This window comes from Nicotiana tabacum, chromosome 23 (assembly GCF_000715075.1).
Source record: "Nicotiana tabacum cultivar K326 chromosome 23, ASM71507v2, whole genome shotgun sequence".
Lineage (NCBI taxonomy): Eukaryota > Viridiplantae > Streptophyta > Magnoliopsida > Solanales > Solanaceae > Nicotiana > Nicotiana tabacum.
This window is the reverse complement of record NC_134102.1, coordinates 138,903,602-138,916,477: the sequence shown is the minus strand read 5'-3', so window position 1 is coordinate 138,916,477 and position 12,876 is coordinate 138,903,602. Positions and strand designations below refer to the sequence as shown.

The 12,876-nt window shown below is 32.8% G+C and overlaps 2 protein-coding genes across 2 annotated transcripts; both read left to right on the top strand.

Annotated features, from left to right (window-relative positions):
• The first annotated feature begins 2,526 nt into the window (after positions 1-2,526).
• Positions 2,527-4,431, top strand: LOC107810022 (putative inactive receptor kinase At5g58300). Its single transcript, XM_075246688.1, has 3 exons — positions 2,527-2,782; positions 2,877-3,194; positions 3,795-4,431. The coding sequence occupies exons 1-3, from the start codon at positions 2,608-2,610 to the stop codon at positions 4,340-4,342; spliced, it is 1,041 nt and encodes a 346-aa protein (XP_075102789.1). The 5' UTR covers positions 2,527-2,607; the 3' UTR covers positions 4,343-4,431.
• Positions 4,432-8,849: 4,418 nt separating this feature from the next.
• On the top strand, positions 8,850-9,951 carry LOC107810023 (subtilisin-like protease SBT2.5). Its single transcript, XM_016634742.2, has 3 exons — positions 8,850-9,011; positions 9,237-9,384; positions 9,636-9,951. Exons 1-3 carry the CDS (start codon positions 8,935-8,937, stop codon positions 9,696-9,698), a joined length of 288 nt encoding a protein of 95 aa, XP_016490228.1. The 5' UTR covers positions 8,850-8,934; the 3' UTR covers positions 9,699-9,951.
• The last annotated feature ends 2,925 nt before the right edge of the window (positions 9,952-12,876 follow it).

Below are 12,876 nucleotides of genomic sequence, written 5' to 3'. Positions count from 1 at the left end.
GTGGTACACAACCTTCTTTTTCTACGAAGAGGTTGTCTCTGGGCCTCAACCAAAAGGAGCAATTCTACCTTTGTGCTAATACTCGCTCTCAACGAGTAATCCTACAGATACATACGTTAATACAAAATACTAAACCAAAACATAGATCATTAGCAAAGGTGCTTCATTCAAAGTAATGATCCAAGAACTTGCGAATTTGCCTCACGAAACCACCTGTCTTCTTTTCCTCCTTATGAGCCTCATTCTCTTCTTCAGCTCCTTGCTCCTCTTCCTCATGGTGATGGTGCAAATGCTTCTTCAGTTTCTTCCTAGCAATGTTGTTATGATCATCATACTGTGTTGCCGAAATCTTGTCCTCCTCATCTTCATCCCCCTCCTCATCATCAAAGGGGTCATAGAACTGATTCTTTAGTTTCAGTTTAGCAAACTTATTGTGATTTTCCCGCTTGATTATGAACTTTGACATCTTCTGTTCATCATCATCATCTTCGTTGTTGTCGTGGAGGAAACTTATCCATTCCTCCGGAACCTGATGCATGCCTCCATCGAACATTACATGGTCATCAAAATCACTGTTCTCACCAGAAGAAAGTATCATATCTTTACCACAAGGGATCTGATCATGATCATCAAGGTGTGTTTTTGGCTTCAGGTTATGTGCATGGCGGAAATGGTGGTGGCATAGTCTGTTAGGGAGCCTAGATGATCTAGCCCGAAAATGGCGGTTGATCGGACGAAGCCGAACAAACGTCAAAGGTAATGCCTTAATCTTTTTGGCCTTAAGTCCAGGAAGGTCTTGATTCTCTTGAACATGGTGAGTCTCTTTGTCAAGCTGGTTTGTGGGGGTGGCGTCGCGTTCGGGAAGAGTATGGGGAAGTTTGATACCATTTTCTTGTTGAGTCAAGGGTGTGCGAGCAAATGAGAGGGTGAAAAAGAGGAAGAAAATGGCAATTGAGAGTTTGTCCATTATGTGAATTGGTTTAAAATAACTAAGTTTATTTCTGTCTAAAGGAGAAAAGGGAAGACATGGTTATATATAGGATAAAGCAACGGGAAACTCGGTTGACCATCAATGTGAATGTATTATTATTTCCTCATTTGGAAAGGTGGGCAGTAAATATGGAGAAAGAAGAGGTAAGAAGAGGGGAAACTGATAGTGACATTTGAATCCCACATTATTTGTGCGTAGAGGGAAATAGTAACCATTTGGCTGTATTTTCAATATCATTGTCCCACGTTGTTGGAGTTGAACTCCCAAAGCTTTGAACGGATCTCTAACTCACGTTATGATCTAACGAGCAATGAAGTGGGTAAAAATTATTTGGGAATAGGGTACAAATTTCAATTCGCTGATCTATTTTTATCTGTCTAAGTTTTGGTGGACAAATTGATATGACACTTGTGTAGGTGGGTGCGTAGCACGTATTCGATAGAATAGTCAAGGCGCGTGCAAGTGGACCCAGACATTATTTTATCACAAGAAAAGAGTGAGCACAGCCTCAAATAATGTTTGAGCATAATATTTCGTGTACTCCAATTTAATTGATATTTATTTTTATAGAGTTTGAAAACACAAATAACAATGTTACCATATAAAACTAATACAGATTGAGGTTTATTAAATATAAGTTCATTTCATAATTTAAAGGAGGAGATTCTGGTCATTTGAAAGTTCCCTTATATATGCGTTTGTCAATTCTTAAATCTTGCTATTTGTCATTGGCCTAGGTAGGTTGAATTAAAAACAAAAGAAAACCTTCGTATAAAATTCCTGCACTAATTTATGAACGTTTGAGAGATTCAAGTAAAGCTCACTGGACCGATATTATCGAGAGAGATGAAATTTCTATACCATAAAGTTTTAATGACGCAGTTTAATACAAAACAAGAACAAAAAAGGGATCAATGTTGTCTTGAAATTGAAGTAGTATATTTTTGTATTTTCTTTATGAAGTAGGTGACGTATTCATGTCCTTTTCATTGTCCGCCTTATAGAACTCAAATATTCAGTCCTAAGAATTATTTGATCGTTACTATCTTTTTTTAATTTTCTTTTTGTGGCATTAGAAAAGGATCGAGGTAAGTCAAAAAGGAAACAAAATACTTATTTGTATTCGATGTTTACATAAAATTAAAGTAAGCATACGTATCATTTAGTCATGGTGAAGTGATATATACATATAGACAAATATCTTGTATCCGTTGATTTGATGTAAACAACTAATGCGAGTATTTTTATCACAAAATAATTAGCAGGTCGTTATCAGGGGACACAGGACAATATAATTCAGGGACAAACTTCTTTTGATCTAGCAAATATACTATCATGAATTTAATAACTCCTACGTAAGCAAGGATAAATCAAGGTATATTCCAAACAAATAAAAAATTTGTGTGAAAAACAAGGACTCCAACTCACTATCTCCTTAATTAAAATCCCATAAATTAATCCTAATACCATATAATTTTTTTTTTTTTACCCACCAGGGATTCGATGTATTCTAAGATGCTATAACCAATGATACAACACACCAAACACAATAAATTCTCTCCAAGGAACCTCTTTCTGAAAGTTTCCTTAAACACCCATTTAACTAAGTTAAAAAGATGTTATCAAGAGCTTTTGTCACTAAACACCAAGTTAGAAGGAACTTCAACGATCATGAAGAAAACAGCTGCAGATCAATGTCTATACATGAGCACGAAGAATTCATCATCGGATTCAAACAAGATGTACCCCTCATATTTTTCGACGAAAATAGTGATCCTAATCATAACCATGGTAGTGTTGAATTGCATAACCATCTCATATAAAAGTTTAAACTATCAGAAATTACATGTTTTTATTCATTTAATAATATATTATGTCTCAACAGGTAAAGCAGTCGCTCATTCTTGCGAGCCAAGGTTGACACTAAAAGAAGTGTTAAGGGCTTCAGCTGGGGTTATGGGAGAGAGTCATTTTGGTATGACTGAGAAAGTTGTGCTTTTAAAAGGGAAAATATGTGCTCTAAAAAGGTTTAGGAAAGTGGTTGTGAAAAATAGTGAATTTGGGAAAAGAATTGAGAAATTTGCTAGGGTTAGTAGACAGTGCAAGCAACTTGTTCCAATCACAGCTTATTTATACTCAAAAAGGATCAAGTTTGTTGTTTGTGATTATTATCCCATGGGTAGTCTTGCTGATTTACTTTCAGGTGAGCTTTCTTTTTCATATAATCAACCATATATATACACACACACACACAATCAGATCATTGAAAATAATCTAATCGCAGATTAATTTTACATTATCAATGTATATAACTTAAATACTATTTTATTTTACTATTTCTACAAGCACCACAAGATAATTTTTAATTAAATAGGGAGAAGGTTTTTAAAATAGCATATTATGCTAAAGTTACTGATATCTAAATTAATAATTTGTACATATTAAATAGATTTTTTAAAATAAATATAGAGTTTGGATAAAAATGACTGGGTTTGACCGAACTCATACCGTCAATGCTAGCTTCGCCACTAATCCAAATCCTCCTAGAAATGGTTATTGGTAGTATCAAATGAATAAAATAAGAGCTTCCTTGATATTAAAATAAGTTAAATCTGTCATGTTTGATACAACGCCAAATAAAAGGCTAAGTGCTCCTTTGACTACAAGACTAGCTAGAAGGTGAAACAGATAATCAGTTACAACAAGTTAAATTTTAATCGCGTAAAAAAAGTTACATTATCAATGCATATAAATGAAATTCTTTTACTCCAATTTCTTATCCTTATAGAATTCTTGGTTGCAGGGGCAAGGGATCTAGGACAAACTGCACTAGAATGGAAACAACGTTTAAAAATAATTCTATGTATTGTTAATGGCCTTGCATTTATCCACTCTCAAAATCAACCAAAAAATCAAATTAAGGATCACAAGGACATATACTTAAATGTTCATGGCAATGTCAAGGCATCAAATATCATGATCAACATTGATTTCACTGCTTGTCTTTCCGACTATGGCTTCGCGCAATTAGCAGAGAGGACAGAGTTTTCCGATACCTGGCAAAAGAAGCCACTCCCTTATGAATATGCATATTCTCATGAATTGCTAAGCCAGAAAAGTGATGTGTATAATTTTGGTATTATTTTGTTGGACATATTAGGAAGGCAAGGGATGAAGAAAGAAGAGGTGGAAAATGGGGAGTTTGAATTTATAGTGCAAGGCAAAGAAAGAAAACAAGCTTTCAATGTATTGAATATAGCTTTGAGCTGCACAAATAGCGATCAAGAGGCTAGGCCTACAATGAAAGAAATAGTGATATACCTCGGAGATGTTTTGAGGGTAAGAAATTAGTTTGGTTTCTTTTAAATGTGCGCGTAAAATTAAAGGACGATCCAATATTTGAACTTTATGTTTTTATTGATCTGAAGTCTCAAGTTAATATACAATAATAATGGGATTCACATTCAATTATTTATAGATATTTAGTGAATATATTTATACTGAATATAAGCAAAAACTACCATATTCACATTAACCCACATATTATATTATGGACCGCCCCAGCGTAAAATATATGATTGGTCCACATAGTATATGGATAAGAAAAACATACATGATGAAAAATAATGTACGTCTTGAAACATGTTTGAAACTTTTGGGTTACTGAAATGATGTTTTACTACCGGTCTTTAACCATATTTGTTGATATGTTTGATCTTTTCCAGACTATATTATTAGATACTTGGCATAAACATAATGGTCTTTGACTAAAAAAGTATCGATTCGAATTTGTATCTTTGACGTGTGATTTTTATATAATTAAGCATTTTACTAAAAGTTTGGCGGGCTTAATATGAGCTTTTTATGTGCCTAATGCATCAAGGAGCTTCGTAACCGATAATCATTTAATAACTACTTTGACTTTTTCACTATTGTATTTTTCTCTCTATTTTGTTGTGATTATGCATGTTTGCTTTGAACTGAGAGTCTAGTGAAAACAACATATTTACCCGCACAAGATAAGACTGCATACACACTATCATCTCTAGGCCTCATTTATGAAATTACACTGGGTATGTTGTTGTTATTGTTAATGATGCCCCGTTCGATTCAGTTTACGCATATCTCAATGACATAATACATAAACATGCTCTCAAACTTGGCCTCTGCTGGCAAGTATGCCCTCCAACTTTGGGTGTGCACAAGTAGGTACCTCAATTTGTCTCTATTTTGTCAGTTGAACACTCCAACTTACAAAATGATCACCTAGACACCTCTAAAATGTAGGTGCCATATCAGTGCCACATAAGCATCTGTGTTTACGTGTTCAACTTTATACAAGTTGAGGCGCCTACTTGTGCACCCAAAGCTGGAGGGCATAGTTGCCAGCTGAGGCCAAGTTTGAGGGCATATTTATGTATTATGCCTATCTTAATAGATTGAACATAATTTTAAATGGTTTTCGCCCATGAGAGTAATCGTTATACCACATATACAAGAATGTTATTCAATAGCTCTAATTTCTTATTGTGATCTATTTGAGTGTGCGAAAGAAGTTGCGGTAAAGAGGGTCTTATTTTCCCCCATAATAAAGGGATCTTAGTGGGCGTTTGGACATAAAAATTATAAAATTACAAAAAAAAAAAAAAAAATTTAAGTGAAAATATTATCTGAAAATTAGAGTTGTGTTTGGACATAAATATAATTTTGGGTTATTTTTGAAGTTTTGTGAGTGAAAATTTTAAAAAACGGCTTTTTGAAATTTTTTAAAATTTTAAAAAATTCCAAAATTTATTTTCAAGTGAAATTAAAAATTTTATGGTCAAACACTAATTTCGAAAAAAAATAAAATTTATTTTTTTAAAAAAATAAAAAAATTCTTATATCCAAACGGACTCCTAATAGGGACAGACACTGATGAAATATGGAGTAGCCTCACGTGTGGTTCTGCACTTTGATTCGTTGGTTCCTTCCTAATTTTCTATCACTAAACAGAGTCAAGAGGACCACTTTACTTCTATAATGTCACTGAATCATGTCAGATCTTACACGTGTGCTTTTATTACTACCCTTCACTCTCATGCCAGACAGGTCCTTCTAAAAATATTTCTGTGCACAAAATATTAAGTATTTATCAGGAGTGAAGCCGAATACAAAAAGTTTTGCTCAAATAATATATTTATGTCAAAAAATTAGTTAAATATGTACAAATATTAAAATTAGAATCCAGTTATTATCAATTGAAGTCGTCGTTCTAAGATCTAGAATCCATAAAATTGATATCCTGACTCCGCCTCTTGCATTCACATATTGTCCAAGGAAAGACCGCATCTCAAGAAAATATAATTTATAAAACTTACTCTAACGCAATTATTAGTGACCGTTTCCACGAGGGTCCTCTTCGTACAATTAAAAAAAAAAAAAGATTAAGCTAGCGTTTGGCCATAAATTCTCAAATTTATTCTAAAAAATCTGATTTGGGTGAAGTTTGGTTTGAAGATGAAAATATGTTTGGACATCTGTTTTGGGTGAAGTTTGGTTTGGAAAAACATAAAATATGACTTATACCTACAAGTTCTAAAAACTATCACAAATACCCAACAGTACCATTATCAATAACATTCATTATAGTATCACAAACCATAGTCCCGAACATAAATAAATTTGATACAAAATTATCATTTTTAGAATGAACTACATGATACACTATCAGATGACCGAGAAGACGAAGCAACATTATTACAAAATAATAAATGGTGGGCTCTTTTATAAAATACAAAAGTTTGGTGCAATTTAAAAAAAAATATAATAGTGATATTTTGGCCCAAAACCAGCTATTGGGATTTGAGATTTGGCCATAATGTAGGCAAAATCTATGGCTAAATATGTGTTTGCCAAATAAAATCAAAGTTTATTTTGACAAAATCTACTGCCAAATGGGTCTAAAAAATTAAAATTGTGTGAAAGATCTCGGACTTATTTTTGATGTTAGAACATTGACAGCGAGTTTTGAACATGTTGTAATGCAATACCGCTTCAAAGAAATTGGATAAAATTTTAAATCTTATACCATATTAGCTTTCGTGTTGTTCTGACTTCTGAGGTTGTTTTAATTTTTCTTATTTTCAAGAGCTACTTTGTCATAAAAATTTTACCAAATTACTTAGGCACATGCAAGAATATTGTAATAATTAGCAATAGCTTTTACCGAGCATAACTCACAAAAACAGGGGTGGAGCTAGAGTGTCGGGAGCGGGTTTGGACGAATCCAGTAGCTTTGATTCGAACCCTGTACATATTTTTAAAATTTCATTAAATATGTATGAATTATTAGTTTAGAACTCACTAACTTAAAACGATTAGCATCCCGAATGCATAAGATTGAAATCCTAGTTCCGCCTCTACACGAAAATGACTTCGTTCGGATGTGGTTATTCATTAATAGTAACATTTACTTATTCTTTAAGAACTGAATTTGCATCATCATTAAATTAAACTCTATATTCCAAGTAATATACAGTTCACATTTCAAGCTCTCAAGTGTAGCGATTAAGATATAGTTCAATCAATCTCATTTAGTCACGGTATCTATGACACTTGGACCAACTACTACACATTATACCATTTTTTTCCTTTTAATAACTGAAAATATAAGTGAATAGGCCTGCAGTTAGAATATTATATTACTAACAATAACAAGCTATCATTATTTATTTGATTAAATCATGTAATTTGTTTAGCCTAATCGTACATTTTGACTGATCCCAGTAGCCAGTAGTTTACTTTAAATTAATTTTTTTTTTTTATAATGTGTTGACTTTGTCTTCCAAAGCGTTTGGTTAGCAGTATTTTAAGATTCTTTTAGCAGAACCCAAGGAATCAAGAAGCTTCGGGTTAGATTCATTGTGTCTCCTTAATTAAAGCATGCTTCTGCAATAATTCACATTAATCTCACATTATCTTTAGCGCTTACGCGAAGGATTAAGAGATACAAAAACTTCAATATTTTTTTTTCGTGAAAAACTTCACTATTTGAGAGTGGCAAATGTGAAATGTGTATAAGTCGGTGAGTACGTATTCCGTGCTTTATATATTTGTATGTATGTATGTATAAAATTTAAAAATTATTCTAAAAAAAATCATACATTTATACAAAGCTTGTACTGTCATTGCTAATTATACCATACTGAATTCCACATCTCCGTAGACGACTAATAGTAGGGACTGCATATTTTGTTTTTTAAAAATAGTGACAAAAGGAGGACCGTTAATCAAGAATATCAAAATATCATATCGAGCCATTAATGTTACTATTCTATTCAGTAGCGAAGCCACATGGTCATAAGGAACTGTCGTCGAAAAATTGTACTGTATACATAGGTAAAATATTACGTCATAGAGGTATATAACACATATTGAACACTCCTTGTCGGAATTTTTTTCACTTCTTTTAAATTTGAATACCGTTAGAAAAATTTCTATTGCATTCGAATATACTGTCCGTATTGGCGAAATAATTACAAAACGACTATATCGCTGCTGATAAAAGGGAAGACAATATATCAAGCTTGTCCCATCGTTCGAATTTCATGCATCCTATGGGCAGCAACTTCACACTGACTGACTTAAAATTTTGAATCCTTTTTTCTAGTATTTTGGGTATTAAAAATTTTCGGGCTCTCTAAACTCTAAAACAAGTAAATAGTAAATACCAAAATTGTGAGGTTAATTAAGTACTGTACTTCTCGGTAATTAAGTCAAATTATTTTCTCTCTGTAAATCCACTTAACCCTTTTATTACTTGCAACAATTACTATATATATTTAAGTTGTAAAAGTCTGTTGACTCTCTATGCATAAATAGCACCCTGTTGAGCTTCATTTCCTCGTGCACATTTTAATCGGAAATATAAGAAGAAAAAGAAAAACTAAAGGCAGAAGAAAATGGCAAGAGGAGAGACTGAGCTTTACTTTGTTTTCATGAACTATGATCCTGAATACGAACGCCTTCTATCCAAAAGGTCAGTATTCTTCTTCTTCTTCTTTTTTCTTTTCCTTTTAAAAATATGATTTTTGTGATAAAAAGAGAGGCGGAGATAAAGTGTTGGGAATGTGTTCAATCTTGAAAATTAATAACTCGTATTTTCCATGAAGTCAAAACCTTGAACTATTAGGTTTTAATCTTGTATTCGCCTCTAAATTTAAAATATATTAGAAGTTGTATTCTTGGTTTTATATAATGATAGAAAAAAGAAGGGAAGCTATGAGCTGGATCTGTACATAAGCAAGAAACATGATGAGCTGTTAGCAAATACCTTTGAGCCAGGGAGCTATAAAAAGAGATTGTCTTTGGTTATTGTTGATGGCTTTGCAGTTGAAATCACTGATGATCAGGTTTGTTTAATAACAGCTTTCTTCTTCTTCTTCTTTCTTAAAATATATATATTTATATATTTTGAGTTATGTTACTTGCACTCTTCAACACTTAAAAATAAATATCGTCGGGTGCGTGTCGTCGGATCTTTCAAGAATTAGTATATTTTTTATCCGATACGGATGCGACAACATTTTTAGAGAGTCGTAGCAACATAAGTTTTGAGTACTTCTTTTTTATTGTTAACATTAATTGCATTTCATGATTGCAGGCCGACGTTCTTAGATCTGCAAAAGAAGTGAGGGTTGTGGACAAAAATCAAGAGCTTGCATAATGCCGGCCGATGACTGTTTCTTGTCAATGATTAATTCTTGGGGGAAAATTAATGGAAATCTAAAACTCCCCGCCCCCCGCTCCCCCCAAAAAAAAAAAAAATTAAGAAAATGAGAAAAGAAAATTGTGGGGTTGGGTGGGGAAAGAAATATTAATTGTTTTAGTATTAATGCTTCATATTTTGGAGCTAAACTATATATATGTAAACTCATCCTTGTTTTTAAGTAATTAAGCTAACATATGGTACTGTTTTCTAGCTCTCTCCCTCTTCTCAACTGTATGTTCTCTTTTTGATTGGTAAAGGATGTATCTTCTATCTCGAACCAAAGCCTCGCATATTTAATTTCCACATTTTTTTCGCACAATAATGTAATCAAATGTTAAATATGAATACATTGAACTAAAATAATGGATGTCCATAAAGTATTCTTATACATTCTTATTCGAATACAATAAACTAGGTAGATGATACATGTACTTATTAAATGTTTATTTAAGTCATGTGACTTTCAGAGTGAATTTAACACTCTGTAAATCGGGTAATCTTAGTTCGAAAGACACACTTGAATAAGATTATCTAAAAACAATCTTCGAGTTCTTTATACTTTATAACAATAAAGATATTTTAATTTATGATGGCATACCTTATACTCCCTCCGGTCACTTTTACTTGACATGTATACTAAAAATAGATGTTCACTTTTACTTGGTACTTTATGCATATCAAAAGAAGACAATAAATTTTTTCCTGTTTTACCCATAGTATTTATTACCATTTCAAATCATTTTCTCAAATCCAATAAAATATGCATCAATTAATATAGGTAACATGGTAAATTATACACTTTATTTTGACCGGAGGGAGTACATAATATATTCGAACGAACAATCTGCCAATATTATTTTGAGCATGACGAATCATTTCGTGCCAACCTCTTTGTGATCCACTTCTCATGCTCTCGTACGAGCATGGAAACGGGATCATTTCCAAAAAATTGATAAAGAATTGTGAATATCTTAGTTTCTGATCATGTGTTTTAAGAAGGATACATTTGAGAAATAAAAATCGCAAGAGATGTATTTTAAGTAGTAGGTTCCGCGAAAATAAGATAGGATGAACGATTGGTGAGTCAAACACCAATTCTTTCTATTACAACTTGGTCATGTAAATAGAAAAGATAGAAGGAGGGAAAAAAAAGCAAGAAATAATTAAGAAATCGAAAAGATAGAAGGAGAAATATATGATTTAGGGGTGTAGCTAGTATATAACATGGCAATTCGGCAGAATCCAATAACTTTAGTCCAAACATTATACCTGCATTAGAAAATCACTAAATATGTACAGAAAATAAATTTAAAACCTAACAATTGAGGCAGTATTAAAATTCAGAACTCATAATGTTCAAATTATTGCTCCGTCTATGCTATGATTTTATGTGTGTGTGTGGAGATAACCATGTGGTGGTCCTGATGAATAGATAAACAGTCAGGCAGCACTTGGAGCTATCGTCCATACAAATGCACAAACAAATTTGGTGAACAGATAATGGGAAGTCAGATTTCTGCAGTTATGGGAATCATAAGGGCAAAAATGAATAGTGAAATTCAAGACTGATGTGAAACCGCATACTCAGTACTCTGCATTTTTATCTAGTTAAGGTTATATTGGAGTACAACATTTTTACTTGCAATCCTTCCATTTTTCGACAACGTTTAAGTGCAACTAGCTAGCCCCTGACATTATTGTTGCGTACTCCTTTTCACATTCTACTTTTTTTTTTTCTTTTTTTTTTTCGGGTACGATGGAGGTCTATCAAAACAGTTTTTCTATATCATACAAATAAGAATAAGGTTTGCGTACATCCTATCTTTTTCAGACATCACTTGTAAGATCACACTGGATATGTTATTGTTATTGTTGTTGATTTTACTAGTTAGATTTCGTAGTTAAACAGATTACAACAAAACATATATTTAGATAAATGAGAAATAATTTTGAGTTGGACGTATTGAGTCGACTCATTGTTTAGTTCAAACTGACCTGCCCATATTAACGGGCATGCACTTTGTTGCATGCGTTGTCGTGCGAGGCCGCTTTGTCGAATTATTTTACTAGACATGTATAAAAAATAAAAATATTGAGGATAAGCATAAAATGACACCACTTATTATCGTTATAATAATTTATTTATTAGTTCACTTTTTCAAAGTGTGATACCGCTTATAAAATATTTTGCGTACACTATCTTAATATTTGTTGGGTCACTACATCCTAACCCAACAAATATAGATCGGCTGAATTATGACTCAATTTATTTGGTTCAACAAAATCTTAATCCAAAATGTAACACAATCGCCCATTTGAAAAGCTGGAATAAACAAAAGCAAGCTAAGGGAACTAAAATCAAATTGGCCTTGGGAAATCCCTTGATTAGTTTAGTCAAAACTCAAAAGTCAACCCAAACCCGATACAGTTAATTTGACTGGGAAGGTGGAAGTAATTGGGTCGACTGGGACTTTGTTAGTTCGCCAGAAAGTTTGGTCCAAGGAAGTTAAATATTTTAAGACAAAGTTCTTGGAATAACAGGGAGGTATTTCACTAGATGACTATTTTTTAGTAATACTAGTTTAATTATTTAAACTATGGGGAATGCTATGAGAGAAAAAAATTAATTTAACATATCAAAAAGTCAGTCTTCCTCAAGAAACAAATACCTAAGGGGAAAAAAGAATAAGTTTTTCAATAAATTAAACAAGTCGTTGGACGGTAAATCACATGCATTAACGCAGACAATAAAGATGCCCCTAAATCCCTTGGAAAGTAAAACCTCACCTAACTGAATTTGATTATCAGAAACTTGGAGTACTTTGTGATGAGTAATTCGAAGTGAAAATAAAGAAAGAAGAGTCATTTGAATTGGTTAGGGTGAACTTCAGCAGGGAAATATATTTTGCATTTATCGATTTAAACTTTTGAACCCGTAATCTTTATAATAAAAATATAGCCCATGAATGTATCAAAGCAAGTTGTCTACAATGAAATCTTGGAGATCACCATTATCAAATTTGGATGGGATCTCTCTCCATATTTCCTGCCTTTTTGTTACTTTCAAATTTTCAATGCCAATTTTTCAGAAGGATAAGATTACGATCGAATAGTGAGAGTGTATCGGTGGAAA

Coding starts and splice junctions, on each gene's coding strand:
- LOC107810022 (XM_075246688.1), top strand. CDS start 2,608: ATGTTATCAAGAGCTTTTGTCACTAAACACCAAGTTAGAAGGAACTTC. Junction 2,783..2,876: donor TGATCCTAATCATAACCATG/GTAGTGTTGAAT, acceptor ATGTCTCAACAG/GTAAAGCAGTCGCTCATTCT. Junction 3,195..3,794: donor TCTTGCTGATTTACTTTCAG/GTGAGCTTTCTT, acceptor TCTTGGTTGCAG/GGGCAAGGGATCTAGGACAA.
- LOC107810023 (XM_016634742.2), top strand. CDS start 8,935: ATGGCAAGAGGAGAGACTGAGCTTTACTTTGTTTTCATGAACTATGAT. Junction 9,012..9,236: donor GAACGCCTTCTATCCAAAAG/GTCAGTATTCTT, acceptor ATATAATGATAG/AAAAAAGAAGGGAAGCTATG. Junction 9,385..9,635: donor TTGAAATCACTGATGATCAG/GTTTGTTTAATA, acceptor TCATGATTGCAG/GCCGACGTTCTTAGATCTGC.